Below are 25,384 nucleotides of genomic sequence, written 5' to 3' on the forward strand. Positions count from 1 at the left end.
ATATATATATATATATATATATATATATATACATACACACACACACACACACACACACACACACACACAGACACAGATACATACACACAGACACACACAAACACAGACACACACATGCACACACACACATGCACACACAGACACATACAGACATATACAGGCACACACACACACACACACACACACACACACACAAGAAACACACACACACACACACACACACACACACAGACACACACACACACACACACACATACGTGCTGGCCGTGCGTTGGACCAGCGAACCTCCCAGGTATTCCGAGTCTGTGTATAGGTGTTTGAAAATTCCTTTTAATAAGTTGGTGCCATGTGGGGAGGTGCACAGGTGGTCGTGGTGTATTTAAATAGCATATAGGAATATCACGTCGAATGAAGATGTTGAAACGTCGCCCGACGGTGAAGTGAAGAGTGTGATAGATGGTAAATGCTGCTGCACATGGCGTATCATATGAAACACAAGAGGAGCAACACCTTCCTCAGCTACCCCGTAGTCCTGAGTGATATTCCCTGTACAGATTCGAATGTGTGAGCCTCGAGCACGTGAACCGGTCGGTGCTGGAATATAGTCTCGTGCCCCCTCAACTGGAGTGTTTCCATATTGTCTTCATGGAAAAGCAGCAGCTGCAGCAGCAACGCCACGACTCCATCAACACATCGTGCCCTTCCTCCTCCATGTCCCCTTTTGCATTCCCAAATGCCACGTGCACGCGTACGATTCATGGATGCGAACATCAAAGTTCATTCTATTTGATCAAAACCTAAATTGTGAAGATGGGACAAACTTTCTGATTAATGAGACGCTTTCATTGCATCTTTCTTTGTATAATACAATAAAAATGGCTGATCAGTGATGAAACCATCGCCTGCTTTTTCACAAGGCATAAGTGACCTTCATACATCGCATATGGTCGACTGGTTCGGATTTGCTTTTCACCCACCTGCCCAAGGTTCGATTCCCGCTTTGGGAATCGAACCTGGTTGGCTTCCCGCTACAATTGACCCCGAACTGGCTACAATCCCTCTTGGTTGGTTTCCATGGGAGGGAGCAAATTCCTCCTTAAAAAATGCCCTTTGTGTGCTGAGAAAGGCAGTGCCATTGTTGTGACGTCACTGGTACCCCAGGAAGTGACGGACTTCCTCCAAGCTCAGGGGCTGTTTGTCTCGTCTAACAGTCTTGTGGTGTATGTCGTGTATTTGGCTGTTTGTCCATATGTATGTGGCAGTTCCACTATGAGCCTTACGACATGTAAAAACAAGAGCGATAGTTTAACAACGGCTAAGCCAGGCTTGAATCTGCTGAATGGAGAACCTGCTGTCCCCCTGTCATGTGACCAGATCCTCAGCTCTGATTGGTGGACGTCTGTGAAGAAGAAACATACATACACCGGACGGACAGACAAACACAGGCAAACGCTGTTCCAGACGGCATTGTCCTACGGGCTACACCGTAAAAATATGGCTGCTGAACTGTCATCAATTCCCCCCCCCCCCCCCCCCCAATATATCCAAGGTCACACTCAAGAAATTTCATACTGATCGGATGAAGCGTTCTACTTGTCGATTTATGACATCATAATGAAGATTTATGAATTTATGACATGACATCATCATTAACACATATTATTCCCCATGGGGAGTACTTTACAATGAGCGACTTTTCAATTTTCCCATAGAGCGGTTTTGGATATACATAGGTCCAAAGTTTTTCGGGTTTTCCAAGCTGACACCTGCACCACGTGACCGATGACGTCATAATTATCACTAAAACTTCTGCAGGAGGATGAGCTCCTATGGTGCAACTTTCGTGTCAATCGGACCAACGGTTGCAGAAAAAACGAATTTTAAAGGGAAGACACCCGCAAAATATCAGCGGAAGGGAATTTCACCGACGAACAGACAAACGCTGTTTCAGATGGCATTGCCCTACGGACTACACCGTAAAAAGAGTCATTGACCAGATAGCCATAACTGTGGTGTCTGCATTATGGTGAGAGTCGAAAAGATGACTTGTCAAACTTTGACTTGGTCGATGCGAGAAGAAGAAGAGTGGTAATTTGTCCAAGTGTATCTGAGAGGCGAAGGAAACCACTTTCAATGCTGTACGCATGTTCGACACATGACTGAAGAGGACCAAACATAGTTCTGATTCAAAGACAACGTTTAGATACCATATTCACAACAACATTTGCGATATCTATAAGAAAATGGAGGTAACGAACACTGTGCATACTTTTGTAAAATGTTTGTGTCCCGAGAATATTGATTTAATGTAGGTATAGTATAGATAGTGGAAATGTGAAATAGATCAAGACAATTATAGGTTCCATGCGTGACAATATTAACTTGAGAGTTCATAGAACGAACACCTTACCCCTCGTAGTCTTGAGAAAAAGGGCGTGGGACGAGTCTATTAAACTCTTCCTGGTTCACATTTCCAGCACGGTCTACGTTTGTTTTGTTCACGCACCTTGCATAACGGGCGTGATGGTAACCACACGCGCGCCGCCATATTTGTCAGAATCTCAAATAGTTATTCTGCCCTCGGGGCATGATGGCGTGAATGCTGATTCTCATAGTTACTCTGCCCTCAGGGCATGAATATTTTGTCCAAATACTGCTTAACGGAAGGTTTTTGAAAGTGTCAAAAGGTGATTTGCATTCCACATTGTTCAAGTATATAATTAAATTGAAATAAAAGAAAGATTTGAAAGGTTGTATAAAAAAAAATTGGGAAGTTTACCGCTGTTGATGTTGTATCTTTTACACCGCATTATTTGCCGTGTTACATTATTATTTGTGCCTGGTGTTTGTGCCCCCTTATGACATCCCTGAAAACAGTACGTTTCTTGTTTGGAATGATTTTCAATTCTTATTGACAGACAGACAGAAGTAAACCCATTGCTTGACCCCGGTTTTCGCGTTGTGTGTGCGGGGTATATTAGCGACATGAGAAACCACGACCTTTAAGGAATTTTCACCTGCAGATCTCGATCACCTACAGATTCGGATCTCGAATTTGGATCATTTGGATTTGAATTTGGATTTGAATTTGAATTCAGAATTGGATCTCGGTTACCTACAGATTGCTTCATTTACAGATTTAGTTCGAGACATTATCTTAGCAGAGATGACAATGGCAATGTGACCCGTGTTGGTGATTCTGAGAAGATGTCATTATTTAGTTACATATCCTCCAATCCCTCCCCTTGTCCACTCTATGGTTAGACACATACCTGATCGTAAGTTCTTGTATCGTGATGAGTTACAGCATGATGTACCATCATCTCATGCATGATGAATTCCAGGTTTGGGTTCTGTGGTCCAGCTGTGGCATGTCAAGGGCGGTACACATCGTGAGGCCTTATTGGAGAAGGGCTTCCACAATCCTTTCTGAATTTCTCAAGATGAACACTGAGCTTTATCACCCAACAAGCGCCCTCCCTTACCACCTTGAAGGTGAGTATACAGTGTTTTGTGCTCACAATGATCCTTTCTCACTTTTCAATGACCATTTTATCTTGCGCAAATCCAATAACTGAATAACCTTAAAACCGTGTTTGTTGTGTTGTATAAATACAAAGTCAACAAATCCAACAAATTCGACTTTAGGTTTAAATCGTAGAACAGGTGTCTTTGTTGCCTCTGGCGTGGTGCTTGGAGTGTAACACCTTTGTTGAAAACGAATCTCAACTTAATACGATTTTGAAATCACTGAACACCTTAACTCTTTTGGCCCTCACCTTTCCGGATTGTGTATGCCCCTTGTAGCTGCTGTTCTATCCCACTCCTGCCACCAGTGCTTCATGTAGGTGGTGCACCACCATGTCATGTTACCTCCATCCTTACCCCATTAACCCTTCTTAACCCAACAATCTACTTGCAGGTTCATGTGTTTCCTCCCCTCTCTCTCTTCCTGTTCCTTCATTCACCTGCTTATTGCATCCAGGGGAGGGTTATACCCCAGTTCCCTACTGTCTGGTCGTATCCTCTTTCTCTTCCATAAGTTTCAATCTTGTAAAGAAACAAAAAACTAAATAAATCAAATATATCATAGAGGTCTCTACTCAGTTTGAGTATCAAGGGTACAGCATACCTGACCAGTGTACAATATTACGTATTGATGTAGATGAAGGTAGGAACATAAATTCACGGGCTACATACGAAGATCCATGTGAAGCAAATCGTGCCATGAGTGATGGATACCATGCCACACATGCAAAGACATACACTCATGAAGGTAACGGAGAGAATCCTCTACCTGAGATATGAGCCTTGTTGAGTGGCGTTATGATGTCACATCTCATCTCTTCCTCCGAACATCTGCACATATCATGATCACGGAGGGCCTTGTGGGCTTTACACACCTATGGCATGAGAAAGCACCTTGCAAACGTATTTACACGCCTTGCGAACTGCCCACGAAACTAGTTCAGATTCGTTAAAAAGGATGCTCACCTTTACCCTTCTGTCGTGTCAAAAACGGCTCAGGCTGTTCTTAGATCACATGCTCCTGACAGTGATCATTGTTTGAACATGGGTCAAAACGTCTTGAGTATACAGTAGTTGTGTTTGAATGCAGTATGTGCATGGCTCTTAAACTGTTTGCCACCTAGGATCCAAAGGAAATGTGTCTGCAAATAGTTACCTTCCACCTGGACACCTGTAATCGTAGGGGTCTTACAGCAAAGGAGACCTTTAGTAAATCAGATCCAGATATACAATATTGTCAGAGATAGATCTTTCTCCATCCCTTGTCCAAATAACCCATCATGATGCTACATGGGGTTTGTACTTGCATTACTTAGGGCCTACTCGTTGTTTTGGTTGTGGGTCGTAACTCGTGATCACAACCATTAATTTTTAATTTAATCAGTTTCTGTCTACTTTGAGATGTCTAGCTAGCCTGGGTTCAAATCCCGACCCAGCTGGTGTTTCGTAGGCAGAATGATTCATCATTATGTACGCAGTCCCTCAGATGGACGGTAAACTCACTGTCTCCTCTACTGATATTGGTTAGTGGACGTTATAGATCCCAGGGTGTCTTTTGTGAAGAGGAGCGAGCTATCGGAGACACCTTGAACAAGTTACTGATATCTCTATCAGGTGAGCCTCGGTGTTGATGCAGCGGACTGAATTCAGAATGGAATACCAGTTCGATGTGCATTTGCTCACAACGACTTATCATCCATGTGTACTAACTCTATTCTTTCCATTCATGGCATCACCAACTTATTTACATGATAAACTGATCATGGAGAAGTACACAAATCAGGGGGAAAAGGGAGAAAGTAAGGTGAACAAGATACAGGAGAAGGAAGAATTTAGGAATGCACCACAGCACCTGTAGATAAGTTGTAGGTAAAAGGGGGACAGGGTCTCAGAATGTGTAGCAAAGCTCAGAGGGAGAAATGGAAGATGGCGTGATATCGGACAGCAACCTGTAATGTGGAAGGTGCTTCATTCAGTAGAACACTTGTGATCGGGAGAGGCAGTAAGGAATTAGGCAGACAGGTGAAAGGGCAGGAGGAGCAAAATCAGAATAGAACAGTTAAAAGACTCCACCGCAACCAACCTACCTGCAATGAGCAAGAAGGAAATCCTCAGACTCACTCTCCTGTCATGTAATGCTATCGTGCTATATAGACTCCGAGAACTCAAGATGGTAAGAGCATCACCTGCAGTCATCTTCTTGCACGCCGTTCGTTATAAGCTGCGGAAGGAAGACAAAACACTTTATCTTGTAGAGAATGATGAGATGGCAGTTGTCAGTAGGCTTCGGAGATCAGCTCGGCAACAAATGATGGCTTATTACCCCGGTAAGCTGGTACTCATTTTTGTTGACCTCGGAAGGATCAACACACCTGGTGTTATTTCACCGGCACGTCAGGGGCTCAAACTCAAGATTCAAAGATCTTAAGCCACCTCAACCTCAAGCCAACACCATGCATTCATTGATGTATACCAACAACATTATCGGTCCCAGAACCCTTGGTTTTTGAATGGAGATGACAATAACTTTCGCTGATGCAGGTAGGTCACTCTCAGAGAGGAACCTGACAAGAGCAGGGGATGAGGAATAGCTGGAGAAGAGGAACGAGGTCTTGAGTTTTATTATGGATGATGAGGGACCTGTGATGTCAGATGTCATCCGGATCTGAATTTGAGCTCTGGAACATCTTGGGATTCAACCACAATGCTTGTGAGATTCAGGGAGAGACCACAGGTTCAAATCGTTGGGGTTAACATTGTCCAGGAAGGAAGAACCTCACCATACATGCATAGCCACCATCTTGCCGCGCCCAAACACACCGACAGCCAGCAGGGGGCGAGAGAGAGCGAGAGAGAGAGAGAGAGAGAGATAGAGAGAGAGAGAGAGAGAGAGAGAAAGAAAAGAAAAGAAAAGAAAAGAAAAGAAAAGAAAAGAAAGGAAAAGAAAAAGAAAGAAAGAGAGAAAGACATTTGTTCCTCTTTATTGCTAGGAATCGTTGCGTACTAGGAATCGTTGTGTACAAGGTAAATCAAACAAATACAGGCAGGTGATTGTGCAAGGTCAAAAAAGGTAAATTATAAATTCAATGTAAGAACACCATCAACAAGTTCACATAAAGATGCTTTCACACACCACCGCTGCGAAAACAGTGTACAATCACTGGATTTAAATTCAACGTGTACACGTGATGTGACCAAGGTTTTAAAAAGGTGAACAACATCAGAAACAAAAACAGAATCACAAACATTTTGCATTTTGTGTTTCCTTGACAGATATATAGCAAGCTTCGCTTCAGAGGACAAATAGTTGGCTAAAAGGCACTCATCTTTACACTGGTGGGAGATGCTAAAACCGAAAATAAAAACACAATGAGTAAAAGTTAGGCCTAGCCCCTGGATAACACGTGATAAAACTGTAAAAAGGGGTGCCAACCGAGAGCAATCGATAAAAATGTGAAAAATTGTTTCTGTGGCACCGCAGAAGGGACACGATTCTGTGTTATCGGAACATATACGGTGAGATAAAACATTGGAGGGTAAAATGTAATGTGCCAGTCGCCACTGCAAGTCTCCGGAGCGCTTGGCGACGGGTACTTTGTACATAGCAAGCCAGTTGATCGAAGTGGAACGAGTAGTCTGGAGCATTCTCCTCCAATGTGCTTGTGGTTCTGCGGGTCTCTTGGGAACAAGGGTTTTAACACACATACAATAAACAGAAGATTTTCCCATCAAATGAAAGGAGGTGAAACCTTGGAAATGAAGCAAAAGCTCTGGAAAAGGATGGTGGGATGAGAGAGGGCCAGCTTCCACCTGTGGAGCCCATTTTAGCCTGCTTTGCTTGAAAAAGCGCAGAATCACAGAAAAAATCCTCCCAATGACCCGAATGGACCTAACTCCAGTGGCCACAGCAACGTCAGCAGCTGGTTTCCACTTGTAAGGAGGAGGGGTTCTAAAATCTTTAACCTTGGTGCATCCAACATCAATAAACTTTTGCATAAAGGTGCGATCACTGCAGACCCCTTCAAAAATGGGGCTTAAAAAGATTGGCTCATTTAAAAACATTTCAAGGGAGTAGTTACGGTTATCACGGCGCACGGTAACCGCCTGCCATGCCTCTAGCACACTCCTGTAGAACAGGGGGACTAATGCAATATCCACTTTCTTGGTGTCAATGGTTTCTTTTCTTGTTTGGTTTCAATTTTCAATGGTTTCAATGGTTTCAATGGTTTCAATTTCTTGGTGTACCCTGGTCAGAATAGGTACACCGTATCCCTGCGTGTCGTAAGAGACGACTAAGAGGGTTGGCGTCAGGAAGGGCATCCGGCCATAAAAACATTGCCTCAAAAAGAGAACCATGACAATCACAAGTACATATGGGCAGGGTGCAGCCCGAAGTGGAGATCGGTTTCTGAGGTTTGGGACATGGAATGTGGGGACAATGACAGGGAGATCAGGTGAAGTGGTGGAAGTATTGGTCAGAAGAAGAGTGGACATATGTTGTGTGCAAGAGACGAGATGGAAGGGAAGTGGTGTGAGAATGGTGAAGGGTAGGCAGGGACAGAAATACAAGTTTGTGTGGCAAGGGTGCCCGGAGGGCGTGAATGGTGTTGGTGTCCTGTTTTCTGAGGAGTTTGTAGACAGTGTGGTGAGTGTGACTAGAGTGAGTGATAGGTTGATGATGGTGAAAATGATGATTGGAAAGCTCTTGGTGAACGTCATCTCGGGATATGCTCCGCAGGTTGGTCGAAGCGATGAAGAGAAGGACAAGTTCTGGTGTGCGATAGAGAAGCTGATGGAAAACGTGAAAGATGAGGAAGTTGTTGTGGTGGGAGGAGACCTGAATGGACATGTGGGAAGGAGTATGGATGGTTTTGAGGGAGTTCATGGGGGTTACGGATATGGTGTGAGAAATGGAGAAGGTGAAAGGATTTTGGAGTTTGCTGATGGAGCTGATTTGTTGATTTGTAATACTCAGTTCCAGAAAGAGGACAATAAGCTTGTTACAAACACGTCAGGTGGGTCGACGACAACCGTTGACTACCTGATGGTGCGTCGGCGAGATAGGGGGCACCTCCGGGACACAAAGGTGATCCCGGGGGAGGAGGCTGTTTCACAGCACCACTTGGTTGTCTGCAACATAAGGGTGAAAGGTGCGAGAAGAGCTCAGCGGGTGAAGTACCAACCGAGAATGAAGGTGTGGAGGTTGAAAGAGGTGACAGTAAGGGAGGCATTAAAAGAGAGGCTGAGTAGGGTAGAGGATGATGTGGTTGAGCTTGAAAGTGGTTGGATGTCAATGAAAGCTAGTCTGTTGGGAGCCGTTGGTGAGGTATGTGGATGGACAAAAGGACCACCGAGGCACTCGGAAACATGGTGGTGGGATGTTGAGGTTGGAAAGAGGATTGACGAGAAGAGGAAGAAGTTCAAAGAGTGGCAGAAGGCGAAGGGTACGGGAGCAGAAACAGCAGAGCATGAAAGTTATAAGGCAGCCAGGAAGGCTGCAAAGAAAGAGGTAGCAAAGGCGCAGGAGGCATGGAGGAAAATGTTCGGAGAACGCTTGGATTCGGAAGAGGGTCAGAAAGCAGTATTCAGGATTGCAAAGCACATAGCGAAAGAGAGGTGTGATGTGATGGGGGTGAGTTGCTTGAAGGATGAAGTGGGACAAATCGTTGTCGACCCAGATGGAATTAAAGGAAGATGGAAAAGATATATGGAAATGCTGTTGAATACAGAGAATGAATGGGATGGCAACATAGAGAGTAACCCAGTTTTAGGACCGGCAGAGAAGATAACTGAGAAGGAAGTTGAGGAAGCGATAAAAGCAATGAAGAGTGGAAAAGCGGGAGGGCCGACGGGAGTTGTGGGAGATATGTTGAAGGCAGCAGGAAGTTGGGGTGTGAAGATAATGACAGAGATCTGTAATCTGGTGGTGAAAGAAGGCCGCATTCCAGTGGATTGGGAACTGAGTACCCTCGTCCCTCTATACAAGGGGAAAGGTGACCCTCTGGAGTGTGGCTCGTACCGAGCGATAAAGTTATTGGAGCATGGAATGAAGGTATTGGAAAGGGTGTTGGAGAGGAGGATAAGGAAGAAAGTGAAGATCGACGAAATGCAGTTTGGATTTATGCCAGGAAGAGGCACGACAGATGCGCTTTTCATTGTGAGGCAGTTGCAGGAGAAGTACATGGATAAGAGGAAGAAGTTGTTTTTTGGGTTTGTTGATCTGGAGAAAGCATTCGATAGGGTTCCACGCAAAGTATTGACATGGGCATTGAGGAAGTTAGGGGTGGAGGAATGGTTGATCAGAGTAGTGATGGCAATGTACAAAAGAGCACGCACAGCTGTAAGGACGAAGGACGGGAACAGTGGTGAGTTTGAGGTGAAGGTGGGAGTGCATCAGGGGTCGGTACTAAGTCCACTACTATTTGTAGCTGTGATGGAGGTGCTGGCTCAGACCGTAAAGGAGGGTTTACCGTGGGAGTTGTTGTATGCAGATGATCTGGTGTTGATTGTGGAAAGTATGGATGGACTGAAGGAAAAGATGAACAAGTGGAAGGAATGTATGGAGACAAAAGGTCTGAAGGTGAATATCGGAAAGACAAAGGTGATGGCAAGTGGTAAAGCATGTGGTGAGGTGGAAAGAACTGGGAAGTGGCCGTGTACTGTGTGCAGGAAGGGTGTCGGAGTGAACTCCATTCAATGTACAATGTGTGCTGAGTGGGTTCATCAAAAATGTAGTGGTCTGAGAGGGTCATTAACCAGTGTGGCAGCTACATTCAAATGTAAGGTGTGCACAGAGGGAGCTGCAGATGTAGGAAATGTTGAGTTGGATCTTGGAGACGGCGTGAAGCTGGAAGGTGTGAAAACATTTTGCTACCTCGGAGACATTCTGAATGGAGAAGGTGGATCAGACTCGGCAACGGTTGCTCGAGTGAGATGTGCATGGAAGAAGTTTCGGGAACTGAGTGGCGTGCTGATGAGGAGGAGAGTGTCGCTGAAGCTGAAGGGAAAGGTGTATGCTGCATGTGTGAGAAGTGTTATGATTTATGGGAGCGAGACATGGGTAATGAACGTAGAGCAGCAACGAAGGCTGGAAAGGGTGGAAATGCGAATGGTTCGATGGATGTGCGGAGTATCGTTGAGAGAGAGGAAGACAAATGATGAATTGCGAAAGATGATGGGAATATTGCCTGTGATTGATGCTGTGAAGAGGAACAGGTTGAGATGGTTTGGTCATGTATTGAGGAAGGATGAAAGTGACTGGTTGAGAAGAGTGATGGAAGTTAATGTCGAAGGAAGTAGAGGACGGGGAAGACTGAGAAAGACTTGGCTAAAGATGGTGGAAGAAGAAATGCGGGCAAGGGGGTTAACAAGGAGAGATGCAGAAAATAGGGCAAAATGGAGAAGATTGTCATGGGGACCGCAAGGCTAACCCCCGCTCTAGCAGGGAAATATGGCCTTAAAATGCATGTTGTTGTTGTTGTTGTTGGTGTCAATGAGGAACATTTCCTGATCGTAGCCGAGTTACCCTGCCTGCCAAAGCAGGCAGTGAGACAAGGCCTTCCACGAGACGTCCGTATATAACAGTCGACGAAGCGACAGGAGGCGAAAAGCCATCACTTTGCTGGTAATGGCGATCAGGCCCTGTCCTCCTTCAGCAACAGGTAGGTTTAACACACCAGGTTTGAGCCAGTGCTTTCCCCCCCAAAATAAGTCAATAAAAATAGATGGTAATTTTTTAAGAATAAAAACCGGGGGCTGCAGTGCCATAAAAACGTGCCAAAGCATTGATGCTGCAAGGTTATTTATAATGAGGGTTCGGCCCCGATACGAAAGTTGACAGAGTAAGCCCTTCCATTTGAGCAGCCGCCTCTCAGTTATATTTATTAGAGATTCCCAGTTTTTCGAAAATGAAGTTTTCAGTGCCAAGAAAGACACCTCGATAAAATATTCCATCCCATGCCCATTCGAGTTGCTCAGGTAGAGACGGAGGAGTGGCGCCATTTTGCGGACCAAGATAGGGAGCTCTGCTCTTTTTCCAATTCACTTTTGCGGAACTTGCGAAGCTGAATTCTTGAATGCTTTGGACCAAGGCCAAAGCGTGCTCATCCGAGTGAATGATTGCACAAAGGTCGTCTGCATAAGCAATCACTTTAAATGGGTTCGCTGTCGGTTGGGGAAGGAAACCGAGAAGACGTGCACGCAACCGGATGAGCAAAGGCCTAATGGCGAGAGAGTACAGGAGGCCGGAAAGAGGGCAACCTTGACGAATGTCTCTACTAGCCGGGAAAGGCTGACATAAAATGTTGTTAACTTTTAGGAGACTAAAAGTGTTATTATACAGTAGCCGTACGTGAGAGATAAAATTTTCCCCAAAACCAAACCCCCTTAAAACAGAAAAAAGATTAAAATGATCAATGGTATCAAAGGCCTTTTCTTGATCTAAGAACACCAAGCCAACATTTCTTTGTTGGAGAGAACAGATATCGATCATGTCACGCACAATAAATATACTGTCAGGAATTGTACTTTTAGGGACACAGTGAGATTGATCTGGGTGTATGATCTCCGCAATAACGGCTCTGAGCCGGTTGGTGAGAGCCTTGGAGAGTATCTTGTTGTCCGCACAAAGCAGCGAAATGGGACGCCAATTGTGGGGTTGCTGAAGGTCTCCCTTTTTTGGGATAAGGGCGAGAACAGCCCTACGGCAACTTAACGGCAGTGAGCCTGATCGTCGGCCGTCCATCAGAACCTCAAGTAGCTCTGGCCCCAGGAGGTCCCAAAAGGTTTTATAAAGTTCTGTAGGAACGCCATCCAGGCCGGAGGCCTTACCAGAGGTAAAGTTTGTAGGGCAGAATGGAGTTCCTCCAAAGTTACTTCCTTGTCCAGTTGTAGGAGTGCAGATTCTGACAAGTTGGGTAAGGAAGAAGTCAACAACTCTATAACTTCGTTGTCGATGTTCCCAGCATGATAAAGTTCAGAGAAGTAGTGTTTAAGGGTGTAGTACTGGTGAACAGGTGATTTTTATTTTTTTATTTTTTTATTTAGCTGAACAGTTTCCTTATAGTCTTATAAACAGGAATCATGCTATTAGAGGTCATAGAAGTACCCCTAATTATTGAAAAATTTCCAAATTTTCTAACATCACACATGCCCCTCAATAACCGGAAGTAGAATTATTTGTTATAACTTTAATTTGCATCATTCTTTTGGGCTGAAATTTGGACAGGATATTCAGAATATCATTTCCTTTAAAATGATGAAGGCTTTTGTTTATAGGAGTAGCCATTGTGGATTTATTGAAGGACAACCAAGTTTTATCTGGTAATTGGCATAATTAGCTAATTAGTGAACATTTGACATAATTTCACAAAATCCTCTCATCAGGTAGTAGAGTAACACATGTATAATACATGTACCAAGTTTTGTGTGAAAAGAATGATAGGTGACATAGAAGATAGAAGTAGAAATGTGTTCTTTGTTTTTCCTTGTTTTTTATTGACGGTCTAATTTATGCAAATTATATGCATGTAATATGACAAAGAAGCGTTGAAACTGGTCTGAGTTAAAGCCAAGATTATATCTTTCAAGAAAAACTGAAAATTAGATACCTCTCAAAGGTACGTATGTAGTTTTCTCAATTTTTCACCAGTACTACACCCTTAAGTGAGGCTCTGATATCTTTTTGATCATGCGTTATCCTTCCTTCCTTTGTTCTTACTGAAGTTATCTGCTGCCTTCTCTTTGTTTGAGCTTCCAGTCCAAAAAAGAACTTAGAAGAGGTATCCAGGTGACACAAGTTCTCCATTCGGAGATGAATCAGCGCTCCTCTGGCTTCCTTTGCACAAAGCCCAGTAAGAAGAGCTTTTTTCTTTGCCAGCAAAAGGTTGGTTCTTTCATCACTGGGGGCCGAGAGGTTGGACTGCAAGGATAATATTTCTTTGGAAACCAAGGATTGGAGGGCAGTCATATTTGGTATGGTAAGCTCCATATTGTTGGCAAAAATATCTCATCTGCACTTTGGCATTGTCCCACCATTGCCCAAGGCGGGGGAAGGAAGGTTTACGTTGGAGCAGGGCTTTCCAGAACACACGAAAGGCATCAACAAACAGTTGGTGGTCCAAAAGGCTTGCATTGAAGGTCCAGTAGGCAGCACCACGATTCCGAACTGGTGGGTGAATACGAAGTGCGACCATGTGATGGTCTGAGAAGCCACTTGGGACAATGTCCATATTGCTCACAACGTATTCAAAAAAACACTATTGATGTAAAAACGGTCCAATCTTGCAAGTGATAGGTGGGCGTTTGAACACCGACACCACGTGTATTGGCGGATAGAAAGATTGCGGATTCCCCACACATTGACAAGGGAATACTTTGACAAAGCTCTCAACAAAGGCACCGTGCTTGCTGGGTGAGGTTCCTCTCCATTACGATCAATGGTGGAGTCTGTCGTACAGTTGAAATCTCCGCCCAAGCAAACAAGTCCGTTAAAATCAATGTGTGCAAGAGAAGTTTCCAACTGCGTGTAAAAGGCAAGTCTGTCCGTGCTATCACTCGGTGCGTCGACGTTCAATACCGTGTGTTTAATACCATTGTGTGTAAAGGTGAGCGACATCAAATACCCTTTGATAATCTCATTAAAAACAACACTAGGACTGCAAAAGGAACGTTGTATATAAACAGCTTCCCCAGCCCTAGGGTGTTCCAGACTACTAAAAAAAAACATTTTCCTTTCATTATCCTTTGCCATTCACTTGCACAAGAGGAGCTGCATCTTGTTTCTTGTAAAAGCAAAACATCAATGTGATTTGCCCCAACAAACTGCTTAACTTCGGCTTTACGGATGGAAGAGCGTCCCCCATTAATGTTTAAACTCGCTATAGAGAAAGCCATAGAGTTTGGTGTGTCAGAAGCTCGGCCTGTCTCCGTCTGCAGCTCCTTCTTTGCTTTAAGGATGCATTTCCGGAGGCGACACACTTGTGAATCGGTCACGCCAAGCTGTCCGGCTTTAAGGAGCAATCGCTTTGCAGAGATTATAAAGCTGGACAGGTCAGGGAAAAAGTCTTTAATTTTAACTTGTTTCTTGCGATAGGTGTCATGGAGAAACTTTATGATATCGGCAGGTGGAACACTGGGAACACTCTCCGAATCTTGGGAAAAAACTGGATCGTTCCACACTTCGATGCTGCCACGAGAAGCAAGCGACGAGGCTCCGTCTGAATCATAGTCTGAGCACCGATCCGTGTCCATTACATCAATGTCATGCTCCAAAGGCGGAGCTGGTGGTTTAATAAAGGAGGCCTCATGTTCTGCTTACAAAGGGGGAGGAGTGGGAGCAGGGGGAGTGGGAGTAGGAAGAGGAGTGGGAGAAGGAAGAGGAGTGGGAAGGGGAAGAGGATTGGGAGGGGTGAGGGGAAGAGGGCTGATAGGAGGAGGAGGAGGTGAGTGAGGAGGAGGTATGTTAATGGGAGGAGCTTTGCATTCTACTTGTGCCAAACCTGGTATTTCACCATTTGAAGCTTTGCATACTGATTCAAACCAGGTCCGGAGTTATTCGTGACTCAGAAATTGAACACACTTCACTCTCAGCAGGGAGGGGGATTATAGTGGATTCGATGTTAATATCCATGGGGCTTGTGATGACGGGAGCGGTCACGTGTGCTTCCTGATGCGCAATACCAATTTCCTGCTCGTGTTCACTAGCCCCACAAGTAGGAATGTCATCATTCTCCGGAGCAAGAACATCAAAACGATTTTGAGTTTTAAAAACAGCAAATGTTGCTGTTTCTAAACACGAGTCATTGTTTTCGACAGCCGGCGCCATCCTTTTTGCACAGGTCGTCGTTGTAATAAGATTGATGAATCCAAGTCTCAGCTTAGGAGATGAGCAGTTTAATGAACAGCACAGCAAGCCACGTCACTTGGCCTCGTATCTCACATCAGGTCTGCCAGCCCCCCCCCGCCCTCCTTCGCATCGGCCACGCCCCCCCCCCCCCCCACTCACATATTCATATGACATCCCCCTTTCTCCAAAAAATAAGTAATAATAATAATAATAGACAAGTTCATACAGAGCATCAAATGGGCTGGAAACATAAGGAGAGAGAGAGAAACAAAACAAAAAAGAAAATCACAGTATTACCGGGTGAATTGCAATACAGTTCAGGATGACTATCCACCCACATATTTACATTAGCTAGACCACTAGGAATCAAATATCCAGCCTGACAGGCCGTCTGACCGTGCGACCAGATCGAGTTTGGGATGCTGGTGGTGTGGTCGGCGCTTGGGTACGTGGAGATTATGGTGGCTCCTCGTCAGCACCCATTTGTCCCTTGGCAATGGCACGGTCAACATCGGTATTGTCGATGGAATTCTGGAACATCTCGGGCTCCGGCCGCCTTGGCTGGGTCTGTTGAGTGTGTCGGACTGTCGGATGTGGCGGCGATTCCGCCTCAGGATGTTTCCTGTTTCCTTGACGACTTCGTACGACCTTGGCTCCGAGCGGGTGGTGGACACAATTGCTGGTTCCCAAGTGTGGGACCGCCCAGCCTCCTCGAGAACACGAACTCGTTGGCCCGGTTGAAGTGGCCCAAGATCGGGGCCAGCCTGGCAGTCAAAGTCTTCTTTTTGGGTTGCTTGCCGACGTTCAAGTGCCTCTAGGGTTGCGTCCTGATTCGGTGCTACGTTTGGCACCTTGGTAGGCAGGTTGGATTTCATTTTCCTCTGATTCAGTAGCTCAGCAGGTGATGCGAGGTGGTTGTCGATGGGCGTGGTCCTCAAAATGAGGAGGGCCATGTGTGGGTCAGCACCAGAGAGCTTTGTTTTGTGTAGTGTGTTCTTTATGGTTTGCACTTGGCATTCTATGAAGCCGTTTGATTGCGGGTAGTGTGGGCTTGAAGTCCGTAGGTTGAAGCTCCAGTCCTCAGCAATTTTTTTTAAAATGCGGCTGCTAAAATGGCCCCCATTGTCGCTCATGAGAGTCTCTGGAATGCCCTGCTCTGAAAATACCAGCCGCAGAATTCCAATTACAATTGCGTGCCCTGAGCTGGGTTTTGAGGATACCGAGGTGGCCCTCATGTATCTTCCTGAGGGTTTCCTGTTGTAAACTGGCAGGGATAAGGAGCCGGCCCCCCTTCCACATGACACCATCTTCAACACTCAGCTCATCGCGATAATTCCAGTATGGCCTCAGTTCCCTGGGCAGATCATGGCGCCTTTCCGGCAATCCAGTCATGATGACTCTCCTGAGCGTGGTTAGGAGGGCATCTGCATCTGTGGCTTGCTGCACTTGTTGCGTCTTCTGGTGGCTGAATTGGAGGTGCTCCACTTTCACGTCAAGCTGGATAGTTGGCGCTGCATTTGTGCCAGCAAGCGAGACAGTCCATCGGCTAGGAGCATGTCTTTGCCAGCTTTGTACTTGATGCGTGTGTCATATCCCTGAAGCCGCAGTAGCATCCGTTGCAGTCGGGGTGGGGCAGCAGTGAGGTTTTTCAAGCTGATCATTTCCAGGGCCTTGTGGTCACTCTCGACAACGAAGGGCCGACCGTATAGGTAAGTGTGGAAGCGTTCGTACCCAAACACGATGGCTAGCATCTCACGCTCAATGTTGGCATACCGTTGCTCCACCTCGGAAAGGCTCTTTGACGCGAAGGCGATGGGCTTGTTATCTTGCATTAGGCAAGCCCCAAGGCCTTTTGTGGAGGCATGGACCTGTAGTATTGTGGATTTGTGTGGGTCAAAGTAGGTTAGGCAGGTCTCCTGGCAGATGGCGTCCTTGACCTTTTGGAAAGCCTGGCTGTGGCTGGCTGTCCATTCTAGTTGCTCTGATTTCACCAGTTCCCGAAAGGGGGCTGTTAGGTCAGACAGCTTTGGTATAAAGGGGCCCATGTACGTAATGATGCCAAGTGCCTTGAGAAGTTGACAGAGGTTTTTCGGGTCCGGTAAGCTCTGGATTGCGTCCACTTTTCCTGGGTCTGGGTGGGCACCTTGTTGGTCAAAGATGAGACCAAAAAAAATGAATCTGTGGCTTTTTGATGCTGCACTTGTCGCTGTTGAACTGCAGGCCGAATCTGGCAGCTGTTTTCAAGAGATGGTGAAGGTTTCGGTCATGTTCTTGCTCCGTTTTACCGTAAACGGCAACATCATCATCAATGCTGATGACACCTGGGCATTGCTCAAGAAGTTGGTCCATCTTGGCTTGGAACACGTCCTGGGACATCACCAGTCCAAACGGCATTCACCGGAAGCAGTAACGGCCATATGGCGAGTTGAAGGTCGTGAGCAACTGGGAGGGAGGATCGAGCTTGATTGACCAGTACCCATTTTTGGCATCCAGCTTGGAGAAAACCATTGAGCCTGCAAACTAGTGCATCAGCTCTTCAAGCGTGGGAATATGGTGGTGGCACCTCTTGATGGCATGGTTCAAGTCCTTCGGGTCCAGGCAGAGCCTAAGTTTGCCGTTTGCTTTCTGCACGTAGGTGAGGCTACTGACCCAGTCTGTAAGCTCGTCGACCTTCCGTATGATGCCCTGTCTCAGCATTATGTCCAATTCTGACTTTACTTCGTCTATCATCTGTGTTGAAGAATTTGTAGCTGTTAGACTCACAGGACTCCAATGACCGGACACAGGTTTACAAAAGGTCTGGTTTATTATTCACTTCATTCCATTTACCAAATAATACCGCATTATTCAATGGCTGAGATTAACTCTTTTCCACTGTCCTTCTCGTTCGGCTGATGTTCCTCCGACACTCCCGTTGGTCAGAGCTCCTCGCAGCAAGTACTCCCGACTTCCACGTTTGCTCCCGTTATATGGACAAACTGGATTTTAATCCCCTCTCCGCTGGTGCCCCGAGGTCATGCATGTACCAAGTCCTGGTATCAGCTCGCTCCCCTCCTGTTGTGAGTTCCGTTTACCAAACGATAGGGGGGTGCTTCAGCCAGGGGCTGTGACCAGGTGGACAAAAGATTATCATGTTCGGGCGCATTCCTGACTCATTTACAAACTCGTCTTTCACAGAGTTTGCATGTAAAATATATCTGCTTTGTTACCAGGTTAATTAATAAGTTACCAGTGCCAATTAATAAGTTACGCTGAGTTACACTTCCACAATTCCCTCATCTTTTTGTTTTTTGTTTATATTAACCATTAATCTAAACATCAATATAAGTAAACAATCAATCACTACAAGTAAACATCATTACAAGTATAAGTAAATAATCAATCACTACAAGTAATCAAATTCCCTTGGGCATACACCGTCATCCTGCAAGAATCACAAAACATTTCGTTGGTCATTGACTCCTTCCATATCGTTCAATCTATTGCATTTGCATCACAAATATATTTTCAAAACAACACTTCACCATCACCAAGATACAACAATTTCACTTCATTTTCAAGTTTTGTAAAGCATCTGCACCATCTGGTAAAAAACGTTTGCTTCCACACAAATGTTGACTTTGTTTGAAAGGAAGGGCTGATCACTTGTGTTTGAATCCTGGTATGAAACATTTTCTCCTAATGTCTTCATAGCTCCTGCACTACTTCGTGTAGGATTTCGCTGTTGTGGTAACATTGCGGAGTCATAGACTGACCCTGCTCTCCTTGTAGCATTCTTGCCACTTTTTGCTGTAAACCATAGTAATTCCTGAACACGGCCTTCACCCAGTTGTAGTCGACTTGCCTCCACCCTCATTGTGAGTGGGCAGCCAGTATTGGTGTGGCGTTGATTGGCCAGCAAGATGTGGAACAGGGATGCCGGATGCATCCACAATGATGTTGGGACCATGGTGTTCAGGTCATTCATGGTCCTTACCAGGAGCAACCAGCAGAATCGTGCACAGCTGTTGTGACAAGGGCACAGCCGTTTTTTGCAGCTCCATGCTGGTTCCCCGGACGTTGGTGAAGTAATAACATATGTCCCCGCATTTCACAGAGGTTGCCGGTAAAATGTCGTTGTCCTGCAACTTTTGATGTGGTGAATGTTCGAAGCCTTCGAACAAGAGTAAGTGATCGCCTTTCTTTCATATGTTGCAGTGTGATCCAGGCAAATGGTCACATAAATTTCCTTGGTGAAGGTAAGCATTCATCTCCAAGTTACACGGGAGAATGTCTTCATCATTCTTTGAGAAAGAGGGTGAATGCCACGGTTAACTTCATTTTTTAGCCACAAATTTTCTTTCTTTCTCGAACTTCTTCCCAATTCCGTTAGCAATCCCTCCAAAATGTGATCTCGTCTTATCCTTATGCTCAGTCACCTCTGAATCTGCTTTCTGCACACACTGGATCAGATAGGGTACATCTTACCATGAAATCAGCATAATCATGTATATCTTCCGACAGTTTCACATTCAACAATTTGTTGTTTTTCCTTAACACAAAAGTTATATTCATTTATATGCGTCACACAAATAATATTCAATCAGGTATGTATTTTATTACTAAACTAAGAATAGCATTGTATATGATTACAATCACAAACGGGAATACCTAATTCCCAACAACAATTTTTTTTCTCAAACCAACAAATGAAACATAATGTATTATTACCATAATTCCTCTCCACTTTTTCTTTTCCCTCTTTTTCCTAACAGTGTGTCACTCGTGGTGATATGAGTTCACTGATATTGTAATTGACACAACTCATAACATTGTCGTTATGCCATTATCTTAATTCTACTGTTTCATTTGCAACATCACTTGATTTAATCTTTTAATCTCAGTATTTATTCATATCATCAGAACAATCTTTCTATTTTAGGTCCATATTTGTTTCTATTCTTATCAACCTCCTACGGTTTATCAATTTGTTCCAAAACACTGCAACCAAAGGTTTTAACCAAAGCTCTACCAAACTATTTCCAATTTGAACTCAACATGCTAATTAAACAACAATTCAAAGAATTAACTTCAATGGGTCAACAAAACTCATTTTATAAACTGATCTAATTTTCCCATCCAATATTTTCCTTGCCAAATGTCATATTGCAACACTTTAATAAACCTTCGAAAAATGTCTCCCAAATCAATAAATTCCCTTTTTTACTTCCCAAATACTCATCTGTAAATTACATATTCAATTACAGTTTTTTTTTTTTCTATTTGTTCGGCCTAAATGGCCACTGAAGTGGCTGCCAACATGCAGTACCGTTTTTATCTACCAAGCAAGTATTCGTCCACATAAGATCTCTACCAAAATGTTGTTTGTAAAAACAAATCTGGGATTTCTGATTACATGGATGCACACTCTCAGGACATTTCAGGCTGCTTGTTAACAATCCACTACGATTAATTAATTCCTTTACCCACAATCAAATAATTAGTACAAATTGAGGATATTATCCCTATCACATTCATTTATAGATTCATTATGTTGGATCTAAATTTTCTCCCACTGCTGCAAGGAAGAAAAATAGCTCTAATAAGTCTTTGTAATATCTCACTTCATTTACCCAGCATCGAAGAATTTATTTACTATCCATTCCCATCTGTTAACCAGTGACTTTGTTTGAACTCCAAAACTTAATTTGATGAATCCCATGTGTATGGTACCACTTATTGAAACCCCTACTTTTGTAGAAAATATCCAAGTAAGTGTTTTTTACACCCCCTTAACTGTTGCTCATCCATTTCTATGCACCCAGTGAGTACTACTGACACCAGTATGCCAATATAGGTGTGCGAGATTAACAAATATGTTGCAGGTACACGTAACAGCGCGTTCTGAGTATAAATAACGTAACAGCGCGTTCATGTCTGCCCCTTGGTTTAAGATGCACAATGCATTCTGTTTTAAAACTCACAATAGTTCCAATCAGCAAGATTTTCTTTACTATTTTCCCATATCATCTATGCCTAATACACATCCATACATGCAGCACAATTTATATGCTGATAAAATTCAAGTTTATATATATATATATAAATCCATGAGCAGAGTATTCTGGGAAGTCAGTGTAAGACCTCTCCCAAATTTAGATAATTTTGTACTCCCTCATTTCCTTTTATGAAGCTCATATCCATAAATAGCTGTTATTCTCATATAAATTCTATCAAAATGGAATCCCCAAATTACTCACAATTTTACTATTTAATTAATGGCTGCTCATAACCCAGCACATCAAATCTTTATATTCCATCTCCCTTGACAAAAGAGATAATGTTCATAATCAAATTTTATTTCTATTTTATTTTACGGATTCTCTGCATATTCAATCCCATCCACATAAAACTATCCATTTCCAGACAGGCACACTGTCGGTGTCAACAATCTTGTAAGATTGATACACAAAACAATAAAAAAACACTAACATTGACACACAAAAAATACACACACAGATGCATTATGCGTATTTGTTTGCGTTGGAACTATTATTTACAGATCAAGATGGGTGTCAATTTTATTTCAATTTCATAAAATTTGTCCTTCAATTTTTTATAAATGCTAATACACAAATGGACCAAAAAGTTTATTCTTAGAAAACCCCTATGATGTCACATTGAAATTACCCTTTCAGTTCCCACAATAATTTATCCAAATTTGACTACACACCCATTTACATGTCAGTCGACCACTGACTTATCAATCGTGTGGAACAATAGTCCGAAATTCCCACCTGATCATCATGTGACCCTTGTCCCTTGGTTTAAAATTTGCAAAGCAATTGTTCCAACTTTGTAAATTTAAAATTGTGTGCCCAACATAAAAGATCCAATTTCGGCATTTGATCAATTAATTATCATTTTGCTTACAAGCAAAAGAAAAAAATGAATAATTCTTGCTCCGAAAACTTTTCAGACCCAAGAATCATCGAGTTATTCATGTTTGTCCAGTAATCTAATTTGTTGAGGCCAATCGTCATTTGGGATTTGTCGCAATGAAGGCCTAATCATTGTCTGAGGTATCGGTCAGCACTGGTACCCTTGATCTTGGTTTCTTTGTCCTTGGTTTCTTTGTCCTTGGTTTCTTTGTCCTTGGTTTCTTTGTCCTTGGTTTCTTTGTCCTTGGTTTCTTTGTCCTTGGTTTCCCTGTTGAAATTGTCTTCTGCTCAGATATGGGCATCTCCTTATCCAGTGTCCCATCTCTCCACAGTTGAAGCACCGGCTTCTGTCGTTACCTGCTCTGTCCACCTGTGCATTTGTATTGCTGGGCTGCATCTCTACATCCCTGAGTTGCCACTGCAATCTCTCGTTGTCTCCTGAAACACGAAAAAATTCTCTGTACCGTCCTTTTTGGGGAGACAACTGGAAATCAGATGGGACAACCGTCACTTTCATTCCTAATTTCGAGGGCAGTTGTGCATTTGTCTCCTCCACTGTATCCTGTATCCTTTTTATTTTAAGTTCTAGATCCGTTATCCGTTCTTGCTGTTCCCGTTGTCTGGATTCACCATCCCAAAGATGGAATGCAAGCCAGTCTACCGTTAGATTCTGTCTCTTCCTGGCTTTCAATCTTTGTTCCAATCTTTCCAATCGACTTCGCTCAAATGTACCATCTCTTGGAAACTCCTCATCATGTCCCTTTGTCCACAAATACCAATTCTCGACCTGCCTTATAGCTTCTGCACCATAACGGTCATACATATGATGTGTACAAGTACCTTTTTGTGGAATCTCTGGTTGTCCTTGTGTATTCTTGCAGGCTCCATTTCCCATTCTGCCTTTTATCAAAGTAGCGTTGGATGTGTTGTAGTTTGTTCCTCTAAAGCTTCACTCGTACCTCCAGGAAGGGTCTCTCCACCTGTTCACCCGGTGATTTTCAGAGAATCTCCCTCAGCCGTGGCTTTTGCACAATCCAATCTCACAGATCAGTATTTGCAGATGAGCCGGAGGGTCAGTATGAAATGGGTGAATCCTCAGGTGTCCGCTCTGTTGACGGGGAAATCACACAATGGTAACCGCACATATATATCTGTATATAAACTCACCACCTTGCTCAATTTTCCCAGGTTGTCTCCACATTGTTAATATCTCGCAAAGATATCAAAGCTTCTTTCTTGAGACCGCATTTTCATCAATCAAACAATCAATATATTCAATTCAATTTATTCAGTTCAATTTATTCAGTTAAATTTATTCAATTAAATTCAATCAATTAGATTCAATCAATTAATAATTCAATCAATTATTCAATTTCAATTAATTCATCACTATTCATCAATAAATCAAATTAATCATTTTGGATGACTCCTAGCATAAGCCCTTTCCCCAATGATGTCAGGACAGGTCCATCCATTGACCGTCACCTCTGGTTCGTACCTCATGTTAATTGATGAATCACCGTCCTGTCCTAGGGTCATATCTGACATATTTTCCCATTTTGCCTGGTCTCCACAAATTTTCTTTGCAACCACTAAAGGCAACTCATCCTTCATTCGTGAGACAGCCAAAATGGATGGCAGATATTAAAGTTCTTTGGGAAAAATATCTCATCATTTTCCTTTTAATAGTACCCAAAATCTCTTGGCAATATAAATTTCGTAAAACTCCTGAAATGGGACTGTCAAATTCCTTCAATCATGCTAAATTTTGAAACTCCATCGCTTGTAATACCCAATTTATCCCATAGGGCTTGAAAGTTCTTTCCCAAGTTCATGCAGCATTCTGCATTTGAACCCTATGATATCATTCATAATAATCATCATGATTTTATAGTCATGGTCCTATCATAATCATCTATTTAAACGAACATTTCCTTTATCACCACAGCTATGTGGTATAATCAACAATAGAATAAAACTGTACATAGCAACAGGCTACCTCATGGCCACTTAGTATACCTATTGACAATAAGTCATAACAATATCGAATAATCATTGAACAATTCAAAAATCGCTTCCCCTGCTCCAGCCGCAGCATCCGTGATATTTGTTTGCTCATTCACTATTCCTGATTCGTCATCAAGGATCTCCATCATCACACAGCGTACTTAATTCCGCATTCTAATGAGAATTCAACAGGAATTTACGACTCAAAGGAAAAAGAACGAGCAGACCTTTTGCAGGATGATCGTTACAAAAATCGTTACATATATTAAAGTATTTATGATGTCGACAAATCATATCTTAATTCTTACAAGATTTTGGTTCTTTGAATAAATCACAGCACCAGGAGAACCAGCTCCAAAAATGGATCTTTGTGTTTATTCAGCACCCTTGTAATTGGCTCTTTGTGTACTAATTACACAGCACCCATGCCCCGCTCATATGGATCTTTGTGCAGCGCTACACAGCACCTGAGCAAAAGGGGTTTCAACTACATTTTCCCTATTTGGTGTACCATCCGTGATATTTGTTTGCTCATTCACTATTCCTGATTCGTCATCAAGGATCTCCATCATCACACAGCGTACTTAATTCCGCATTTTAATGAGAGTTCAACAGGAATTTACGACTCACAGGAAAAAGAACGAGCAGACCTTTTGCAGGATGATAACTGGAATTAGTCGTGAAAATATATTCAAAATACACAAAAATACACACCCACACAAATAAACAACATTTATTCCGTTTAACAGAACAAACATTTCCTCTATCATGACATGCATGTCTTCAAAATTATATGCCCAAGAGAAAAAGTAAAATTAATTAAAACTGCGGGCAGTGATAATCCGGGGACCATACCGCTCCATCCTGATTGGACGAGTGCGTGCTAGAGTCGTTAACAACGACAGTCCAGATCCGATTGTTCAAAATTTCAACTCAATCGATCAAAAAATGAACGCAGGGATGCATTTTAAAGGTGCAGTGGCACTAACTGAGTTGCCACGAATATGGCCACGAAATTGCCAATATGGCCATCACAAAATATTTTCCCTAATCAATTGGCTCATAGCATAACCAATCTGTAAGT

At 43.4% G+C, this 25,384-nt stretch overlaps 1 protein-coding gene across 1 annotated transcript in view; it reads left to right on the forward strand.

Annotated features, from left to right (window-relative positions):
* Positions 1–25,384, forward strand: part of LOC137434630 (uncharacterized) — a 158,007-nt gene that overhangs the window by 106,321 nt on the left and 26,302 nt on the right. Inside the window, exon 2 of the mRNA XM_078784061.1 lies at positions 3,345–3,495. Coding sequence (XP_078640187.1) covers positions 3,345–3,495 — 151 coding nt within the window. The remainder of the gene's footprint in view (positions 1–3,344; positions 3,496–25,384) is intronic.

The sequence above is a fragment of the Myxine glutinosa genome, chromosome 9 (genome assembly GCF_964187855.1).
Source record: "Myxine glutinosa chromosome 9, kmMyxGlut1.1, whole genome shotgun sequence".
In the NCBI taxonomy this organism is placed as follows: domain Eukaryota; kingdom Metazoa; phylum Chordata; class Myxini; order Myxiniformes; family Myxinidae; genus Myxine; species Myxine glutinosa.